The sequence below is a fragment of the Gorilla gorilla genome, chromosome 19, assembly GCF_029281585.2.
Source record: "Gorilla gorilla gorilla isolate KB3781 chromosome 19, NHGRI_mGorGor1-v2.1_pri, whole genome shotgun sequence".
NCBI classification, from domain to species: domain Eukaryota; kingdom Metazoa; phylum Chordata; class Mammalia; order Primates; family Hominidae; genus Gorilla; species Gorilla gorilla.
Window position 1 is genome coordinate 80,126,853 of NC_073243.2, and position 22,612 is coordinate 80,149,464.

Below are 22,612 nucleotides of genomic sequence, written 5' to 3' on the forward strand. Positions count from 1 at the left end.
CTCCCAAACCTTCAGTGGCTCACTGCTGCCTTTCATGTCTTTCTTAGTCTTATATTCAGAGCCCATTTGCTCTTATATAGAAATCGTCTCTTTCCCTCCTAAGTGTAGAAATCAGTTTTGCACATATGAGTGCCTTACTGTTACTGTGGTTTGCAGAATTATTCAGTTGGGGTTTGGCATTGACAGTGATTGAGGCTTTGCTCAAAGCTCTTTGATGTTTAATAGCTTGCTCAGGCAGAAGTTTTGTTTCTGGTGAGACTTTGTTGAGTCGGTAGCCTGGACAACTACTTAAAATCAGTATCCAGCTCAAAATTCAGGGCCTGGTAAACAGACCAGAAAGAGAGGCAATAAAAGCAGATGAAAAATTATGTGTCTGTAAACCTCGGGTAACCTTGAGCTGCTGGTTTGGTTCTGTAACACGGTGGACAGAGTGAGCTGTGGATGAGGTCAAAGGCCAACGTGCTGAGGAGCAGCTGTCTAGTTCAGCGAGAAATTAGCTAATGTGTAAACTGGCCTTGAGGTCTTTTTACGTTGCTTCATATTCCTAGTGTTAGTTAAAAGAAGTAAATTTTATCTCAGAGTTTGGTGACTAGCCGTGATTTCATTGCACTATTTATGTTTTCTTTTGGGAAAGCGGCCTTCTTGGGTGTCTCCATGGTGAAGGGGAAGGTATTTTAAAACACGCTGATTTGGGAGCAGGCTTTAATTTGAGTGACAGGAGGGTGAGGCCTGTGAGGACTGCAGCCCTGCTGGTCAGTGCGGCTGTGGCCAGTGTTGTTCATGACCTCTGTTTCTTCTCTTTCTCTACAGACCAATGAGTGGAACAAGAATGATGACCGGCTACTGCAGGCCGTGGAGAATGGAGATGCGGAGAAGGTGGCCTCACTGCTCGGCAAGAAGGGGGCCAGTGCCACCAAACACGACAGTGAGGGCAAGACCGCGTAAGCTGAAACACTGGTTTGCAGATATGCTGGTTCTGGGTTTTTGGGGTGTTCTCTGGAATCCTTAGTATCCATAGGGGAATTTCACACGTGCTCCCTCTCCACTCCCATGTTGAAATATGTAAGAAGATATTTTAATCTAGTTCCTTTCTCTCCAAATTCCAAGTCACATATGGAGCTCTACCTTGAATGGATATACATGTTCCCAGGTATAAGCAAAGGTTTTACCTCCTAAGATTGCAGCCAATTGTAGGTGAGACATGAATTCTCTCTTCGATAAGAAATAGCATAAAAGAGAAAAAAGTATTTTCCTATAACCCTCAAACCTTACTGTGTATTTATCTTAAACTACTTGTTTATTTATTTGATCTTCCTTAACATAGATCAGTAAGTACATGAGTAGTATGATTTTGCCTTATGGTTTGCTGTATGTAGTACTCTTGCTTGCCATAATTAAAGCTGTATATTTGATTAAGTATTTGTGTGTGTTTGTGCATGAGCATGTATTTGTTTATATCCATTCTTACGTTGGCAGTGTTGTGGAGAGAGCACTGACTTTGGAGCCAGATAGACATCTCACAGGAACTCTATCACTTATGAGTTGTGTAATCTCTGAACCTCAGTTTCCTAACTATAAAATGGAGATGGTATTAGTTAACTCTTAGAGTAGTTATGAGTATAAAATGAAATAATAATGTAGGTTGGGTGCCCTCAGAAGCAGGTTCTGAGACAAGGATTTAAGTGCAAGTAGTTTTATATCTTTTCTTTTTTCTAACATGTCAAATGATGGTTATTGTGTAATTACTGTGAAACACAAAGTAGTAATATATATTACTTAGGGATATATACACACATACAATGCAAGTAATTTCTATAGCCGGTGATCCCAGGAAGCGTAAGAAAGGAAGAAACCTCTATTTTTAAGGTGTGTTATTGACAGGTTCCAACTTTGTCACTTTTTCTTGATGAGGATTCTGGGAATCTGTTTAGACCTAGAGCAGGGTTTGGCTATGTTACCCAGGCTAGACTTGAACTCCTGGGCCCAAGCAATCCTTCTGCCTCAGTCTCCCAAATAACTGGGACTACAGGCATGTGCCACCGTGCCTGGCTATTGTCTGATTTTATAAATAAAGTTTTATTGGAACACAGCCATACCCATTCATTTAGGCATTGTTCGTGACTGCTCCCACACTACAAAGGCAGAGTTGAGTAGTTACAGCAGAGACTACATGGCTCACAAAGCCCAGAGTATTTATTTGGCCTTTTACAAAAAGGGTTTCCTTATCCCAGGTTTATAGTATGCCTCAGAGTTATTCCACCCAAGGGGTAAGAAACCTGGGGTATCTGTCCCTTATCTCCTCTCCCTCAAAGGTTGAGTGCCGACTGGGTACAGTGGCTCCTGCCTGTAATCTCAGCACTTTGGGAGGCCGAGGCGGGTGGAATCACTTGAGGTCAGGAGTTCAAGACCAGCCTGGCCAAAATAGTGAAGCCCTGTCTCTACTAAAAATAGAAAAATTAGCCAGGTATGGTGGCAGGCACCTATAATCTCAGCTACTTGGGAGGCTGAGGCAGGAGAATTGCTTGAACCTAGGAGGCGTAGGTTGCAGTGAGCTGAGATTGCACCATTGCACTCCAGCTTGGGCGACAGAGCAAGACTCTGTATCAAAGGGAAAAAAAAAAAGGTTGAGTGCTACTCTAGGGGACACCATGGTCATGGCCAGAAAAAGTCTAAGGGGTCCCCAACTCCCAGGTCACAGACTGGACTGGTACTGCTCACAGCAGGAGATGAGCAGTGGTTGTGCAAGCAAAGCTTCCTCTGTATTTACAGCCACTCCCCATTGCTCGCATTACTATCTGAGCTCCGCCTCCTGTCAGATCAGTGGCAACATTAGATTCTCATAGTAGCACAAACCCTATTGTGAACTGCACATGCGAGGGATCTAGGTTGTGAGCTCCTTATGAGAATCTAATGCCTGATGATCTGTCAATGTCTCCCATTACCCCCAGTTGGGACCATCTAGTTCCAGAAAAACAAGCTCAGGGCTCCCACAGATTCTACACTACAGCGAGTTGTATAATTATTTCATTCTATATTACAATGTAATAATAATAGAAATAAAATACACAATAAATGTAATGTGCTTGAATCATCCCAAAACCATCCCCCGTACCTGGTCTGTGGAAAAATTGTCTTTCACAAAACTAGTCCCTGGTGCCAAAAAGGTTGGGGACTGGTGGTCTAAGGGGATTTGGGAATGGCACCTTCAGCTGTAGGTGCTCTATATAAAGAGTGGCACAGCACCCAGCCCATAGTGAGCACTCGATAAAGCCAGTCACCTACCCTGCTCGTCCTAGATTAGTGGTTTGCAATCTTGGCAACTTCTGCGTTCGAATCACCTGGAGTGCTTTTTTGTTGTTGTTTTTTGAGATGGAGTCTCTGTCACCAGGCCGGAGTGCAGTAGCATGATCTTGGCTCACTGCAACCTCCGCCAGGCTGGAGTACAGTGGCGTGATCTTGGCTCACTGCAACCTCTGCCTCCTGGGTTCAAGCTATTCTCGTGCCTCAGCCTCCCGAGTGGCTGGGACTACAGGCATGCACCACCACACCCAGCTAATTTTTGTATTTTTAGTAGAGACGGGGTTTCACCATGTTGGCCAGGACGGTCTCGATCTCCTGACCTCGTGATCTGCCTACCTCGGCCTCCGAAAGTGCTGGGATTACAGGCATGGAGTGCTTTTTAAAAATATTGATGCCATATTGATCAGAATCAACCCCAGATGTTCTGAATCACTTGGTCTGGGGAGAGGCCCAGGAATCTATATTTTTTGTTCTGAGGTGTTTGGTGGTAAATGTTGGGGCTTTTGGTCTCCCTTTTGAATCACTACTCGGCCTTCTTTGTCCCTGTTCTCCCTAGTCCAGGTTTGCACATGTTTGTGCAAGACAACCTCTTCATGTCATCCCAGAGAAAGGGGAGAGAAATGTTTATGATAATTTTGTCCAAGATAGTACTTACTAAAGAGAAGACAGAAAATTTAGATGAGCAGCTTAGCTACAATTGTGATCACCTTAACAAATTTGAACCTTTTGATCATAAGATATTTATTACATGTGTTCTCTTTCTCTTTTTATTGTGGTAAAATGCGTACAACGTAAAATTTACCATTTAACCATTTTAAAGTATACAATGTAGAGGCATTAAGTATATTCACAATGTTGCACAACCATTGTCACTTTCTAGTTCTAGAACTTTCTAATCAACCCAAAGAAAACCCCGAACCCATTAGGGAGAAACTCCCCAACCTCCCCTCCCCTTCCTCTGGCAACCACGAATCTGGGTTCTGTCTCTGGATTTGCCTGCTCTGGATATTTTTTATAAATGTAATCATATAATATGTGGCCTCTTGTCTCTGTTCCTTTCACTTAGCATAATGTTTTCAAGGCTCACCCGAGTTGTAGCTTCTGTCAGTACTTCATTCTATTCTCTCTTCATGGTAGACATATACATAGCAGTTAGGTAAGAGTCACCACCTCCATTTTGCAGATAATAAAACTAAGGCCCACATAACACAGCTCTTCCTGAATTTACCTTTTTGTGTGCATGTGTGTGAGACAGGGTCTCACTCTGTCACCCAGGCTGGAATGCAGTGGTGCAGTCACAGCTCACTGTAGCCTCAATCTCACAGGGTCAAGTGATCCTCCTGCCTCAGCCTCTCAATTAGCTGGGACTACAGGTATGCACCACTGCACCCAGCTAATTTTGGTTTTGTTTTGTTTTGTTTTGTTTTTGTAATGATGGGGTCTTGCTGTCTTGTCCTAGTGATCCTCCCATGTCAGCTTCCCAAAGTGTTGGGATTACAGGCATGAGCCACCATTCCCAGCCTTCTATTTTCTAGAGAGCTTTAGTGGTAATTTTGCACTGGAATCTACAGTTGCCTGTCTGTCTAGACGCTTGATTTTGGCCTTCAAGGTCTTTCCTCTGGCTCTGCCCCACTTACCTACATCCTGTCTCCCCGCTGTTTCTTCTGGAAGTGGAGCTGTCTGCTCCCACCCTCCCCACAGGTCAGAACGTCCACCTGTGCACCCAGGTTCTATGTCCAATCCAAAATGCCACCCTCCCTGGTTCTCTTCCTCCTTTTTGACTTTTCTTCTCTTTGAAATACTAGAAATCTTGATTTAGAACCCATTATATTCGATTATTTTATTCTATTTATTTAGAGATGGGTCTTGCCATATTGCCCAGACTTGATTTGAACGCTTGGCCTCAAGTGATCCTCCTGCCTCAGCCTCCTGAGTAGCTGGGACTATAAGGCATGCACTACCACACCCACCTTTATTCTATTATATTAAATGAACAGGAACGACAACAGAAATGTCTCCATTCTAAGAAAACCTTTATTTTCTGAAAGACTTGAATCCCATAGAGTACAGTAAAGCTCCCTAAGGACAGGGATGGTATAATCTTGTTGTGTTGGTCTTTCCCATTGTTCTAGGCCCAAAGGAGGCCTTCAGTTGGGATTTGTGTAAATAACTTTTCAGTGTGATTCTTGTGGAGAAAACATTCTTTTTTTGCTGATAATATCTTATGGGTAAATTGCTTAGGGGTGAATTAACTTGGATTCAGAGGGGAAAGAATTCTTCTGGTGAACATCACAACCTGATTTGGCCCCCCAGCTTCCACAGCAATTTAAATAGAGAAGTACTCAACCTTTACCACCTAGAGAGCCAGGCAGTCTAGAAAGTCCCAACAATGTGGCAACAAAGGCAGCCATCTCCACAGACGTTCTCCAGAAGCCTCCATAACCCAAGGTCAATAACCAGATGGGTGGTTGGGTAATGCCTTAGACTTTTGAGTTTCTTTCTGGAGTATTTTCTTTCAGGGAAAGATGAGAATGCATGCCAGGAAATTTTCTTCCTCTAAGACTGATCAAAGAGGGGTTAAAAAAAAAAGTAAAACCAATTGAATGACTGGAATTCATTTAGGAAAAGAATAAAGGAAGGGTGGTGTCTTGGGTAGGAAGGGAACAAAATAGAGCAGAGCCAAGAGTTATAGCTGCAGGCTGTGTTTATGGAGTCAGGCCTGGCGTGCCTCTGCCCAGCTGTTCTCTTTCCATGGTGGATGTGAGGAAGTGGGAGGAGGTCAATGTCCTCAAACCTCTTACCGTAGAAGAGTCTAATTGTTTCAAGATGGGTTCCTTACATTTGGATGTGCATTTAATTAAAGTTATGTGTGTTTGTCTTATGAACAACCAGACTAAATAAAATCACTGCCGGCACTGTAGTATTTGAACAAATACCACCTGGGCATGTGTGTGTAGATATAAGGAGTGTGTGCATGTGTGTGTGTGTATGTGTCTGTATCATTTTATGTAGCCCACTTTTCAGAAACCTGATCTTTTTGGCTATGAAAGCAAGAATTTGTGAGAGTATTTTTAGATGACTCTGTGGAGCTTGACTATAAAGTGGGAGAGGCAGGCCTTGAACTTTAGAAATCACTATAATAAGGGCTTCTCTGGCTGGTGGTTTGTTGCACATTCTCCCTTCCTGTTTTCTCAGTATAGGGATGTATTAGATATTTTACACCAGCAGTTCAGTCTTGGAAATCGAGTTATACCACCTGATCAGCTCTCTCCAGTTGTTCTCACGTACAGGTGCCAAATTAATTTACCTAAAACCACTACATGTTGTTTGTGCAATTGCGGCCTCCTACCTTCCCTGTGAAATCACCCTATGTCTTTTCTAAGACCTGTTGATATTTGTCAGAGTGATAAACTGAAGAATGTAATTGCTATATCCACTCTGCTTTGAGTCATATAGATTTTTGAAGTTGAGATAACCTCTTCTTATACTTTGCAAATATGCTTAAATGTTATGTTTCATTAATCTAGTTGGGAGGTACTCCCTGGGTCCAAAATGTTCCAGACTTTGTCATAAGTAAATACAAAAAGAGAAAATATGCTCCTGGCCTCAAGATGCATAACACCTAGTCGGAAAGACAAGGCCAATGAAAATACTGGAGAATAATCAGATGCTAACCTGTAAAATACTGCATGTAAGGGGTTCAGGACAGAAGAGCTCATGAGACACTGGAGATGCTAAGAAATGCTTCCTGCCTGAAGTGTGATATGAGGTCGGCCTTGTAGAATGGAACCAGTAGTGGATTATACTGTAACCAGGGTGGATACAGGCAAAGGGGGTTCAGGTAACAGCATGAACAGAGGCCACCCTAAATTGATTGTTTTGGTTTGGTTTTTTGAGATGGAGTCTTGCTCAGGCTAGAGTACAGTGGAGTGGTCTCGGCTCACTGCAACCTCCTGCTTCCTGGGTTCAAACTGTTCTCCTGCCTCAGCCTCCCACATAGCTGGGATTACAGGTACCCACCACCACACCTGGCTAATTTTTTATTTTTAGTAGAGATGGGGTTTCACCATGTTGCCCAGGCTGGTCTCGAGCTCCTGACCTCAAGTGATCTGCCCACCTTGGCCTCCCAAAGTGCTGGGATTACAGGCGTGAGCCACTGCACCCGGCAACCACCCTAAATTAAAACAGGAACAATGACACCATGGCTATGCTTTCTTTCCCTTCTTTAAGAGCTCATCAGAGCAACTTGAGTTCAGGGCCCCACTCACTGGATCATTGGTTCTCAGCTCAGCTCCCATTAGAATCACCTGGGCAGCTTTGACAAATGCTGAATTCCACCTGCAGAGATTCTGGTTTCAGTGGTATGGTGGTACTCCTGGGGATGGGGTTTCAGAAAGCACTTTAGGTGATTTGAATGGTTTGTCCAAACAGAACCACTGAGCAGGACACGCTACAGTGAGACCCTGCATTTCCTAGTCCAGAGCGTTCCAACAGGTGCTACATCGTGATACATTATAGTTAGGCTGAGGAAGGCCCAGAAAGCACAGGTGAATTTTTTTTCTCTCTCTCTCTCTGTCTCTCTCTCACACACACAAATACATCCCTGTATATATGCAATGTATGTATATAAGACTTGTACACAAAATAGAATTGCAATGAAAGGTAAATTTTGGCTTAAAGTAAATTATATTAAAGTAACAATTCTCGAGTTTTTTTTTTTAAAGGAAGCAGTGTTGTATGTTAAAGCTGAACTTAATTTATTGCAAAATTGTGCTTTAGAAGGAAGACTTATAACCAAGATTGTGGTGCAAAATTGATGAGAATAGATTTGGAAATTAGAACTACATTGGTTAAAATATTGGTGATATGGTTTGGCTTTGTGTCCCCACCCAAATCTCATCTTGAATTGTACTCCCATAATTCCCATGTGTTGTGGGAGGGACCTGGTGGGAGATAAGTTGAATCCTGGGGGCAGTTTCCCCCATACTGTTCTTGCGGTAGTGAATAAGTCTCACGAGATCTGATGATTTTAGTAGGGGTTTCTGCTTTTGCTTCTTCCTCATTTTTCTCTTGCCGTCGCTATGTAAGAAGTGCCTTTCACTTTCTGCCATGATTCTGAGGCCTCCCCAGCCATGTGGAACTGTAAGTCCAATTAAACCTCTTTTTCTTCCCAGTCTCAGATATGTCTTTATCAGCAGCATGAAAATGGACTAACATAGTAAATTGGTACCAGTAGAGTGGGGCCTTGCTGAAAAGATACATGAAAATGTGGAAGCGACTTTGGAACTGGGTAACAGGCAGAGGCTGGAACACTTTGGAGGACTCAGAAGAAGACAGGAAAATGTGGGAAGGTTTGGAACTTCCTAGAGACTTGTTGAATGGCTTTGCCCAGAATGCTGATAGCGATATGGACAATAGGGTCCAGGCTGAGGTGGTCTCAGATGGAGATGAGAAACTTGTTGGGAACTGGAGTAAAGGTGACTCTTGTTATGTTTTAGGAAAGAGACTGGTGGCATTTTGCCCCTGCCCTAGTGATTTGTGGAAATTTGAACTTGAGAAAGATGACTTAGGGTATCTGGCGGAATAAATTTCTAAGTAGCAAAGCATTTAAGAGGTAACTGGGGTACTGTTAAAGGCATTCAGTTTTATAAGGGAAGCAAAGCATAAAAGTTTGGAAAATTTGCAGCCTGACTATTAGATAGAAAAGAAAAATTCATTTTCTGTGGAGAAACTCAAGCCAGCTGCAGAAATTTGTATAAGTAGCAAGGAGCCTAATGTTAATCCCCAAGACCATGGGGAAAATGTCTCCGGGCCATGCCAGAGACCTTCACGGCAGCCTCTCCCACCACAGGCCAGGAGGCCCAGGAGGAAAAAGTGGTTTCATGGGCTGGGCCCAGGGTCCCTGTGCTGTGTGCACCCTAAGGACTTGGTGCCCTGTGTCCCAGCTGCTCCAGCTGTGGCTGAAAGGGGCCATCATAGAACTTGGGCTGTGGCTTCAGAGGGTAGAAGCCCCAAGCCTTGGCAGCTTCCACATGATGTTGAGCTTACAAGTATGCAAAAGTCAAGAACTGGGTTTGGGAAACTACACCTGGATTTCAGAAGATGTATGGAAACACCTGGATGCCCAGGCAGAAGTTTGCTGCAGGGGTGGGGTGCACATGGAGAACCTCTGCTAGGGCAGTCCAGAAGGAAATGTAGGGCTGGGATCCCCTCACAGAGTCCCTACTGGGGTACCAGCTAGTGGAGCTGTGAGAAGAGGGCCACAATCCTCCAGCCCCCAGAATGGTAGATTCACCAACAGCTTGCACCATTCACCTGCAAAAGCTGCAGACACTCAACACCTGCCCGTGAGAGCAGCTGGGAGGGAGGCTGTACACTGCAAAGCCACAGGGGCGGAGCTGCACAAGACCATGGGAGCCCACCTCTTGCATCAGTGTGACATGGATGTGAGACCTGGAATCAAAGGAGATCATTTTGGAGCTTTAAAATTTGATTGTCCCACTGGATTTCAGACTTGCGTGGGCCCTGTAACCACTTTCTTTTGGCCAATTTCTCCCATTTGGAATGGGTGTATTTGCCCAATACCTGTACCCCCATTGTATCTAGGAAGTAATGAGCTTGCTTTTGATTTTACAGGCTCCTAGGTGGAAGGGACTTGCCTTGTCTCAGATGAGACTTTGGACTGTGGACTTTTGGGTTAATGCTGAAATGAGTTAAGACTTTGGGGGAACTGTTGAGAAGGCATGACTGATTTTGAAATTTGAGGATTGAAATCTCTCCACATGAGATTTGGAGGGACCAGGGGCAGAATGATATGATTTGGCTCTGTGTCCCTACCCAAATCTCATCTAAAATTGTACTCCCATAATTCCTACGTGTTGTGGGGGTACCCAGTGGGAGATAATTTGAATCATGGGTGTGGCTTCTCCCATACTGTTCTTGCAGTAGTGAGTAAGTCTCATGAGATCTGATGGTTTTAGTAGGGGTTTCCACTTTTGCATCTTCCTCATTTTTCTCTTGCCACCACCATGTAAGAAGTGCCTTTCACCTCCTGCCAGGATTCTGAGGCCTCCCCAGCCATGTGGAACTGTAAGTCCAATTAAACCTCTTTTTCTTCCCAGTCTTGGGTATGTCTTTATCAGCAGCATAAAAACAGACTAATACAATTACTGAGATCACAGCATTTTTCATTTTAGAGCTATTTTCAAAGTTGGATTAAGTATATTGAGAACAAAGGATTTTAGACACTTAAATGGGTAATTGTTGCCCAGGGTCAAAGCTCTTTGGCTTTGCTTTTCCTCTCTCTGTTCCCTCCACTGACTGGACCTGCCCCAAATGCAGAGGTCAGGAGAGCCTGGGAAACGTAGTTGGCTGTGATAGACAGCAGAGCAAGGGAGGGTGGAGATGGATCTCGGAACCCACAGCAGCGAGCGACCTGCACTCAGCCGCTATCACACTGGGGCTGCTGGAGCGGGAGATTCTCATGCTGAGCAGCAACCAGCCTGCTCAGAGGCTGGGGTACATGAGATCATTAGCGTGTGCCAGTTCTTTAGAAGCACTTCTGCTTTCCCTGCTCAGTTCCTGCCTTCCAAGATGCTGTCGCTGCCACCGCCACCACCACCACCACCCCCCACCCCCCACCCCATTCCACCGAGTCTGGCATATCATTCAAGGCCCAATTTACCATCTCTTTCCTGAAGCCATTTCTAAAATTTCCTGAATGAGCGCTCTCTTGCCATTGCCTCTCTGAGATCACCTAGGATTTGATGGGTTTTGGTTTCCTACGTACTTATCTGATTTCTGTTATCAAATTATCAGGGCGAGAGCCAATCTTTCCTAATAAGAAAGGAATTGTTTCTTATTAATTATGTTAATACTGAATGCCCCAATACTGGGCTAGGTGCTCATGGAGAACCTCTGCTAGGGCAGTGCAGAAGGGAAATGTAGGGCTGGGACCCCCTCACAGAGTCCCTACTGGGGCACCACCTAATGGAGCTGTGAGAAGAGGGCCACCATCCTCCAGACCCCAGAATGGTAGATTCACCGACAGTTTGCACTGTTCACCTGGAAAAGCTGTAGACACTCTACACCAGCCCGTGAGAGCAGCTGGGAGGGAGGCTGAACACTGAAAAGCCACAGGGGTGGAGCTGCCCAAGACCATGGGAGCCCACCTCTTGCATCAGTGTGACCTGGATGTGAGGGACTCTGTGAGGGGTCCCAGCCCTACGTTTCCTTTCTGCACTGTCCTAGCGGAGGTTCTCCATGAGCACCTAGCCCAGTGTTGGGGCATTCAGTATTAACATAATAAATAAGAAGCAATTCCTTTCTCATTAGGAAAGATTGGGCTCTCGCCCTGATAATTTGATAACAGAAATCAGATAAGTACCTAGGTAACAAAAAACATGTGTCATTCATTCAGCCAGCAGTTTATTCATTCAACTTAGAGAGCTTGTCAATTTCCATCAGGTGTTTCCCATCTGATGCTCTCAATCACCCTGAAGTAAATTTACGAAGAGGGAAGTGGGGATTAGAGAAGTTCTGGAATTAGTACAAATCGCATGTTCTACATACTGGAGTCTGGGGGTGTGTCAGTGAATACAGCATAGAAATCATTTGCCCTAATGGAGATTTCATAATGCCCAAGTACCATTTCCAGACTATCCTTATGAAGCCAAACAATCCTGAAGAAAAAGAGCAAATGCTCTGGTTAAATGTCTTGGGCCCCGGGTGTGGTGATTCACGCCTGTAATCCCAGCACTTTGGGAGGCCGAGACGGGCAGATCGCTTGAGGTCAGAAGTTCAAGACCAGCCTGGCCAGCATGGTGAAATGCTGTCTGTACTAAAAATACAAAAATTAGCTGGGTGTGTAGATGCACGCTTGTAATCCCAGCTACTCGAGAGGCTGAGGCACACGAATCGCTTGAACCTGGGAGGTGGAGGTTGCAGCGAGCCGAGATGGTGCCACTGCACTCCAGCTTGGATGACAGAGTGAGACCCAGTCTCAAAAAAAAAGGATGAGGGGTGGTTCCTCAGTCCTTGGGTATGTGATCTTCCATCTCAGTGTCCTCTCCCTCCTGTCCTCAGAAGTAGTACTGCTGATTCTATTAATTAGCACATCATGGGCACTTAAAGGATAGTAATCCTGTTTTTTTTATAGCATTCATTTTTTACATGCCAGTCATTTATTATACCTTTTGGGCAGGGAAAGGCAACAAATGTTTCCATCTCAAACTTTCTGCTACATCAGTTCCTAATAGAAGCAGTGATCAGCTATTGCAGCTGCTTTTGAAATCACTGAAAGCCGGGCAGCCCATCACTTTTCTGCTGAAAAGATTTGTCTCTGGGCCAATAGAGTTAATTCTACAGAGTAGAATTTAGTTTTTCAAGGCTTTTATAACTAAAGTTATAAGATAGTGCTGCCTTCCTTACCCTCAGTATAATCTGAAATGGGAATCCAGACCTTTTAATCCTATTGTTAGGATTGGCCTGCTGAAATATTCTGTGTGCGCTAAGCCTCATTTGAACTCAGTGACCTAGAATTTAGATATTGCAGCAAATGAGTGCCATAGAACACTTGGTAGGCTGGAATGGAATCCTAGACTTTTAGAGGAGAAAAGGCTTAGTAATTCTGTAGATCAGATGAGTACACTGAAGTAAGTGAATTTGAGTGGCTTTAAATTGTCCCATAGCTTGGGGATGGCAGAGTTGAGACCAAAATCAAGGACTAATGACTTTTAGTTTGTATATATTTTTTAAGACAGACTCACTCGGTAGCCCAGGCTGGAGTGCAGTGGTGTGATCTCAGCCTCACTGTAACCTCCGCCTCCTGGGTTCAAGCAATTCTCATGCCTCAGCCTCACGAGTAGCTGGGATTTCAGGCATGTACCACCATACCTAGCTAATTTTTGTATTTTTTAGTAGAGACGTGGGTTTCACCATGTTGGCCAGGCTGGTCTTGAACTCCTCACCTCAAGTGATCCACCTTGGCCTCCCCAAGTGCTAGGATTACAGGGATGAGCCACTGTACTCAGCTCCAGTTTATACTTCTTTCTACTGTGCCAGTGGTCCTAAAAATCGAATGTGTATAAGAGTCATCTCCCAGGTAGGGGAGCTTGCAGGGCTTCTCCCCTGGTGTCAGGACAGGATCCCGACATAGCGCATGTCCAGCCCATTCCCCGGTGATGCGGATGCTGCAGGCCCGGAAACCATACTTTGAGAACCACTGCACGACACTGTTGGGAAGCAAAATCGAGCTCATATCATAAAGGACACAGCTTTCTCTCCTAAGAATGTAAATTACAACTTAAGAAAAATATCTGTTTATGCCAGTATATAGGTGTACCTTGACGTGAGAAAACTCAAAAAGTTCAGGCTAAAAAAGCAAATTCAAAAATAAAGATTTACATGACCTAAAAATTAATTCTGTGTGCTAGGAAAATAAAGTCTCTGTCTTCATGGTACACACAGTCTAATAGGGCAGACAGACAATAAACAGATGCCTCTTTACTATAATGTCAAATACATTCAAGAAAATAAAGAGGACATTGGACTATGCGAATAAGCCTGGAGAAGGAAGCCCTCTCAGCAGATTCCTGAATGGAGTGAGGGATTCAGCTGCGTACTTTTCTGCAGGAATGGCTCTCCTGGTGGGAGGAACTGCAAGGCAAAGGCCCTGAGGTGGAAGGACACTTGATGTGCTCAGGAAACAGCAGAGAGCCCAGTGAATAGGGAGAGTCCTAGAAGGTAGGTCAAAAGGGAGCCAGGACACTGCGTGTAGAGCCTTGTATGCTACAGGAAGGAATTTACCTAATTTTAAAAATATGATCTAATATTAAAAATATTTTAATCCTGTTTTTTAAAATATTATTTAATATCATTAGTTTTTTTCTCTCCAGAAAGACATCATATAAAGAGTACAATAAAAATATAAGCAGTTTGAGGTGGTCAGGATACAAGGCGCCTGTTGCAGAACTAAGATGCTGAGGCTCTCAAGGGATTGTGGGAAAGTTGTTATGTACCATGAAGTATTTGAGTCTCTTCCTGATCACAGTCACTCCTTTCTTGGAAATGAAGATTTTTTAAAAGGAAAGAAGGGAGTCGTGGGCGTATTAGGGAGAAAATACCCTTGGGGCAGGGCAGTGATCTTTGACACATTTCCTAACCTCTCTGAGCATCAGTGCTTCCATCTGTGAAATGAAGATGTTGGACCAGTTATTCTTCTGCAACGTCCTAACACTCTGGTATTCTGGGGTGTGGCTAATGCTGGTAGGGTCGTGTATGGTCATTTCTTTGTGTGAGCGTTGGTGGCTTGCTTCATTTGGGGAAGTGAATATTGGTTGCAGAGGCAATGGAAGGAATTGATCATGGTAACAGACGCCCTGGTGGTGAAGAAGGCAAGAAAGACTGGTTTGAGAGAAATTGTCAGTGAATGAATATGCCTGAGAAATTGAAGTCTTGTAAAAGTAGCCAGTGAGTTTGTATTTCCTCCCAATATCTATTTCAGCTGGTAATCAGAAACCAGAATAATTGTGTTTGTTATTATTCTGAAAGATAGAAGGAGCTTTCTGCGTTACAACTTAAGAGCTTTTGAATAGCAACAGTTCAAGCCTCCTTTGGCTTAAGAGCCTTGAGAATTATCCCAGCCTTGTCCCATGGCATTTATTTCGGGAAGGTTTGCACAACTTGTTGAGTGGTTTGGTAGGAAATGAAACCTGTCTTGCAGGCTCTGTTTGCTTCTGTGCTTGGATTATATCCCCGTCTATTTGAGAGCCCTGGCAACCCTAATCTGTCCCACTGAGAACACTGTTTGCTTTTTGCCAAATACTTCCAGATTTTAGTTTAAACTTTGATTTTTAAAGACTAGCACAACCAGTAGGTTATATTACGTAGGGTGTCACTGTTTTTTGTTTTTTGTTTTTTTTGGGACAGGGTCTTGCTCTGTTGCCCACGTTGGAGTGTAGTGGCACGATCATAGCTCACTGCAGCCTCAACCTCTCAACCTCCTAGGCTTAAGTGATCCTCCCTCCTCACCCTCTCGAGTAGGTGGGACTATAGGTACGTGGCACCTCACCTGGCTAATTTATTTTTGTACTTTTTGTAGAGATGGGGTTTCACCATGTTGCCCAGAATTGTCTTGAACTCCTGAGCTCAGGTGATCCACTTGCCTCAGCCTCCCAAAGTGCTGGGATTACAGGCATGAGCCACTGCCCCCAGTTGTGTGCACAGTGATTTAACAAATGGTGCTGTTTCTCAGTAAAATGGTAAAGAACCAGCTCTAGATGCAGAATGCCTGGGTTAGAATCCAGAAATTACTTGTAATTTCTGGGACTTTGAGCAAGTTATTAAGTTAGTGCAAAAGTGATTGTGGTTTTTGCCATACTTTTAATGGCAGAAACCACAGTTACTTTTGCACCAACCTAACAGCAAACTTCTCTGCCTCAGTTTTCCTTGTCTGTTAAATGGGAGTAATAAAGTTTACTCCAACCCCTCATAGGCTTGTTGTGAGGATGAAATGAGTTAAAACTTAAGATGTTCCTAGAGTGTAATGTTTCCATAGAGTACCTGCTATTATTATTGATGTTGTTGTCATTTAATTGCCTCAGATTGGTTTAGAAATGAGGGAGCTGAAGTTAAGCACTGTAGCAACAAGGCAGCTGACCAGCCTTGTCACCTGGGCCTCCTGAGTCACCCTCCAGCCTCCTGGCATGCTCCCTATTGTGCCTCCGTTGGTCCCTCCATCATTCATTCAGGCTGCCACCCAGCTGCTATTCGAGGCTGCTAGGGACATCAGTGAGTTGATTTTCTCTTCAGGAAAAAGAAAATGATAGCGAGAGAAAGAGAGTGCACTACAAAACTCTTATTAGCACTGAAACCTTGGAATCTTTCCAAGTGACAAGAGTAGGGACATTCCAAATATCAATAAGCAGCAAAGGGATCAAAGTCATTTTGTGTAAATCTTCAGGCTGCTTATTTGTGCCATTTTGCTACATTGCTGCTGAAGGGCCCCAGCTGAGTTTTATAAGCAAAGCTAAACATTTCCTATTGCAATGAAATGTAAAACAGCAGATTCCTTTTTTTGTGGAACATATCCATAAAATTGTTTTTATGGCTAAGTTTGTTTTCAAACGAACTTTGAAACAATGGGTGCCTTGGCAAAAAACGATGGTGTGACCCTCTTCAATAAATAGTGTGGGAAAATTGGATATCCATATGTAGAAGAATGAAATTGGACCCTCCTCTCTCCCTATATACAAATATCAACTCACAATGGATTCAAGACTTAAATGTAAGACCTGAAACTGTAAAACTACCAGAACAAAACATAGGGGAAACACTTCAAAACATTGGTCTAGGCAAAGATTTCATTGCTAAGACCTCAAAAGCGTAGAGAGCTATAACAAAAATAGACAAATCGGATTATATTAAACTAAAAAGTTTTGGCACAGCAAAGGAAAGAACAAAGTGAAGAGACAACCTGTTGAATGGGAGAAAAATATTTGCAAACTATTCATCAAGGAACTAATATCCAGAATACACAAGGAACTCAAATAACTTGACCATCAAAAAATAAATAATCCCATTAAAAAGTGGGCTAAGGACATGAATAGATATTTCTCAAAAAAAGACATACAAATGGCCACAGCTATATGAAAAAAAATACTCAACATCACTAAGCATCAGGGAAATGCAAATCAAAACCACAATGAGATGTTATCCTACCCCAGTTAGAATGACTATTATTACAAAGGAAAAATAACAGAAGGATGCAGAGAAAAGAAAACTCATACACTGTTGGTGGGAATGTAAATTGGTTAAACTACTGTGAAAAATAAAATGGAGCTTCCTCAAAAAATTAGAACTACTGTACATCCAGGACTTCCACAACTGGGTGTTTATCCAAAGGAACAGAAATTGCAAAGTCCTAGCTAAAGCAATCAGACAAGAGAAAGAAACAGCATCCAAATTGGAAAGGAAAAAGCCAAGTTATTCTTGTTTGCAGATGATATGATTTTATATTGGAAAAAAACCAAAGACTCCACCACAAAACTATTAGAACTGATAAACAAGCCTGGGCGCAGTGGCCCACATCTGTAATCCCAGCAGTTTGGGAGGCTGAGGTGGGCAGATCATTTGAGGTCAGGAGTTTGAGACCAGCCTGGCCAACATGGTGAAATCCTGTGTCTACTTAAAAAAAAAAAAAATAGCCAGACATTGTGGCACCTCCCATAGCAGGCACTGTGCCTGTCATCCCAGCTACTTGGGAGGCTGAGGAAGGAGAATCTCTTGAACCCGGGAGGCGGGGGTTGCAGTGAGCCGAGATTGCACCATTGCCCTCTAGCCTTGGTGACAGAGTGAGATTCTGCGCAAAAATAAACAAACAAACAAAAAAACTGATAGGCAAGTTCAGCAAAGTTGCAGGATACAAAATCAACATAAAAAATCAGTAGCATTTCTATATGCCAACAGCAAACCATCTGAAAAAAAGTGAATCAAGTAATTCTATTTACACTAGCCACAAATAAAATAAAATACCTAGAAGTAAAGTTAACCAAAGAAATAAAAGATCTCTACAATGAAAACTATAAAACATTGATTAAAGAAATTGAAGAGGACACACACAAAAATGGAAACATTCTTTAACAATATTGATTCTTCCAACCATGAACATGGAAGAATGTCCATACTATCCAAGCAGTCTACAGATTCAATGCAATCCCTATCAAAATACCAATGACATTTTTCACAGAAATAGAAAAAAAAAACCTAAAGTTCATATGAACCCACAAAAGACCCAGAACAGCAAAGCTATCCTGAGCAAAAAGAGCAAAACTGGAAAAATCCCATTACCTGACTTCAAATTATACTACAGAGCTATAGTAACTGCAACAGCATGGTACTGGCATGAAAACAGATACACAGACCAATAGAACGGAATAGAGAACCCAGAAACAAATCCATACATCTACAGTAAACTCATTTTTGACAAAAGTGCCAAGAACATACATTGGGAAAAGGCACACTCTTCAGTAAATGGTGGTGGGAAAATTGGATCTCCATATACAGAAGAATGAAACTAGACCCCTATCTCTTGCCATATACAAAAACCAAAATGGATTAAAGATTTAAATCTAAGACCTCAAACTATGAAACTACTATAAGAAAACATCGAGGAAACTCTGTAGGACGTTGGGTTGGGCAAAGATTTCTTGAGTAATACCTGACAAGCACAAACAACCAAAACAAAAATGGACAAATGGGGATCATATCAAGATAAAAAGCTTCTGCACAGCAAAGGAAATGATCAGCAAAGAGATAACCCACAGAATGGGAGAAAACATTTGCAAGCTACCCATCTGACAAGGGATTAACAACCAGTATATAAGGAGCTCAAACAACTCTATAGGGAAAAAAAATCCAATAATCTGATTTAAAAATGGGCAAAAGGTACAGGTGCAGTGGCTCATGCCTGTAATCCCAGCACTTTGGGAGGTCAAGGTGAGAGGATTGCTTTAGCCTACGAGTTCAAGACCAGCCTGGGCAACATGGGAGCCCTCATCTCTATTTAAAATGAATGAATGAATGGGCAAAAAGATCTGAACCACATTTCCCAAAAGACATACAAATGGCAAACAGGTATACGAAAACATGCTGAACATCATTGATCATTAGAGAAATCCAGATCGAAACTACAATGAGCTAACTACTATGAGCTATTGTTGCACCCCAGTTAAAATGGCTGACATCCAAAAGACAGGCAAAAACAAATGTTGGCAAGGATATGGGGAAAAGGGAACCCTCATACACTGTTGGTGAGAATGTAAATTAGTGTAACCATTATGGAGAACAGTTTGGAGGTTCCTCAAAAAACTAAAAATAGAATTACCATATGATACAGCAATCCCACTGCTAGGTATATACCCAAAAGAATGGAAATTGCTATATTGAAAAGATATCTGCACTCTCATGTTTATTGTAGCATTATTCTCAGTAGCCATTATTTGGAAGCAACCTAAGTGTCCATCATCAGATGAATGGATAAAGAAAATGTAGGACATATACACAATGGAGTACTGTTCAGCCATAAAAAAAGAATGAGATCCTGTCATTTGCAAAAACATGAATGGAACTGGAGGTCATTATGTTAACTGAACTAAGCCAGGCACAGAAAAACAAACTGCCTATTCTCACTTATTTGTGGGAGCTAGAAATTAAACTCATGGAGATAAGAGCAGAATGATGGTTACCACAGGGTGGGAAGGGTAGTGGGTTGGGGGAAAGTGGGGAGGTTAATGGGTACAAAAATATAGTTAGATATTAATAGAATAAATAAGATCTCATATTTGATAGCACCACAGAATGAGTATAGTCAACAATAATTATTATACATTTTAAAATAACTGAAAGAGTATAAATGAGTTGTTGGTAACACAAAGAAAGGATAAATGCTTGAAGTGGTGGATACCCCCATTTACCCTGATGTGATTATTCACATTGTATACCTATATTAAAATATCTCGGCTGGGCACAGTGACTCACACCTGTAATCCCAGCACTTTGGAAGGCTGAGGCAGATGGTTCACTGGAGCCCAGGAGTTCAAGGCCAGCCTGGGCAACATGGCAAAAACCTGTCTCTACAAAGAAATAGAAAAATTAGATGGGCATGGTAGTGTGTATTTGTAGTCGCAACTATTCGGGAGACTGAGATGGGAGAATCGCTTGAGCCAGGGAGATTGAGGCTGTGGTGAGCCAAGACTGCACCACTGCACTCCAGCCTGGGTGACAGTGTGAGACCCTTTATTTAAAAAACCCACCAAAACTCATGTGCCCCATAAATATATATACCTACTATCTACCCATAAAAATTAAAAACAAGGAAAAGAGCTGGGTGCAGTGGCTCATGCCTGTAATCCCAGCACTTTGGGAAGCCGAGGTGGGAGGATCACTTGAGGTCAGAAGTTCGAGACCAGCCTGGCCAACATGGTGAAACCCCATCTCTACTAAAAAATACAAAAATTAGCCAGGCATAGTGGCATGCACCCGTAATACCAGCAGGAGGCTGAGGCAGGAGAATCGCTTGAACCCAGGAGGCAGAAGTCGCCATGAGCCAAGATTGCACCATTGCACTCCAGCCTGGGCAACAGAATGATACACTATCTCAAGAGACAACAACAACAACAAGAAGGAATTCAGTATAGCAAAAGGATATCTGCACTTGCATTATTTACAATTCACAATAGCAAAGATATGCAGTCAACCCAAGTGTCAATAATGGACCAATAAATAGATAAAGAAAATGTGGTACCATATACACAACGGAATACTATTTGGCCATAAAAAGAATGAAATCCTGTCATTTGCAGCAACATAGATGGAACTGGGGGTTATTATGTTAAGTGAAATAAGACAGGCACAGAAAGACAGATGCCACATGTTCTCACTAACATGTGGGAACCAACCAAACAAACAAAAACAACAAAAACCTGATCTCAGCTGAGCGTGGTGGCTCACACCTGTAATCCCAGCACTTTGGGAGACTGAGGCAGGTGGATCTTCTGAGGTCAGGAGTTCGAGACCAGCCTGACCAACATGGTGAAACTCTGTCTCTACTAAAAATACAAAATTAGCCGGGCTTGGTGGTTCATACCTGTAATCCCAGCTACTCAGGAGGCTGAGTCAGGAGAATCACTTGAACCCGGGAGGCAGAGATGAGAGTGAGTCGAGATCGTGCCATTGCACTCCAGCCTGGGCAACAGAGCGAGACTCCATCTCAAACAAAACAAAACAAAACAAAAAAACCTGATCTCATGAAGACAGAGAATAGAATGATAGATATTAGAGCATGGGACAGGTGTGTGGTGTGGGTGGGGGGGGGGTGTGGATAAAGAGAGTAGAAACATATAATTAGATCTACAAATGAATAAACCCCGCTATTAGATAGACTAGGGTGACTATAGTTAGCAACAATGTCTTGTCTATTGTAAAGTATGTAGAAGAGAGGACTTTAAATGTTACCCATACATGGAAATGATAAATATTCAAGGTGATGGATATCCCAAATGCTCTGACCTGAATTACGATCTATGCATGTAACAAATATTCACATGTACTCCATAATAAGTAAAATATTTTCTGTCAAAAAAAAATTTTAAACGTATTTTTAAAAGGAAAAAATGACGGTGTGAAGTTTTTAACTTATTCTATGTTTAGTGTAGTGCTACTCAAACTTGGATGTGTACATGGAACCAGCTGGGGATTTTGTAAAGGCAGCTTTTGATTCAGTAGATTTGGAGTGGTGCCTGAGAGTCTGCATTTCTAACATGCTCCTGTTCTCCAGGCCACTCTTTGAGTTAGCCAAGACTGAGGCTGTCAAAGTGTTATTTCAGCTACATCAGAATCTGGATAGTACCCTGGCCGGGCATGGTGGCTCACACCTGTAATCCCAGCACTTTGGGAGGCTGAGATGGGAGGATTGCTAGAGTCCAGGAATTGGAGAATCTGGTTAGTACCTGCTATCCCAGGTAGTGACCAGCATCCCTGTCACTGGGCTTGAGTTAGGAAGTAGATGAAAGGTTTTTGTACTCTTCGCATCTCCACAGCTCCACTGCATTCTTGACCTATCTAAATGAAGATGTAGGCGGGTTTGGTGGCTCACACCTGTAACCCCAGTTTGGGAGAATCGCTTGAGGCCAGGAATTTGAGACCAGGCTGGGCAACAGAGTGAGACCCCGTTTCTGTGAATTTTTTTTTTAAAGAAAGGAAAAAAAAACGATCTTAATGGTATAAATATATTGGCATATAGACTTTTGAATGACATTTCGTGTCTTTGAAAGGAAAGCCCACACTTTTTAATCCCTAACTCATTTTATGAGGCCAGCATCATCCTGATACCAAAGCCTGGCAGAGACACAACAAAAAAAGAGAATTTTAGACCAATATCCCTGGTGAACATCGACGCAAAAATCCTCAATAAAATACTGGCAAACCGAATACAGCAGCACATCAAAAAGCTTATCCACCAAGATCAAGTGGGCTTCATCCCTGGGATGCAAGGCTGGTTCAACATACACAAATCAATAAACGTAATCCATCATATAAACAGAACCAAGGACAAAAACCACATGATTATCTCAATAGATGCAGAAAAGGCCTTTGAAAAAATCAACAGCCCTTCATGCTAAAAACTCTCAATAAATTAGGTATTGATGGGATGTATCTCAAAATAATAAGAGCTATTTATGACAAACCCACAGCCAATATCATACTGAATGGGCAAAAACTGGAAGCATTCCCTTTGAAAACTGGCACAAGACAG

The 22,612-nt window shown here is 42.8% G+C and overlaps 1 protein-coding gene across 14 annotated transcripts in view; it reads left to right on the forward strand.

The window, feature by feature from the left end:
* The window catches only part of RAI14 (retinoic acid induced 14), a 176,214-nt gene that overhangs the window by 100,439 nt on the left and 53,163 nt on the right, over positions 1-22,612 (forward strand). For 13 of the 14 annotated variants that reach the window (XM_004058964.5, XM_004058963.5, XM_055367693.2 and 10 more), the window contains exon 3: positions 811-941. In XM_004058964.5, the coding sequence (XP_004059012.5) occupies positions 811-941 (131 nt within the window). Of the gene's footprint in view, positions 1-810; positions 958-22,612 lie in introns of all 14 variants that reach the window. The other variant, XM_055367689.2, reaches the window with a different exon arrangement.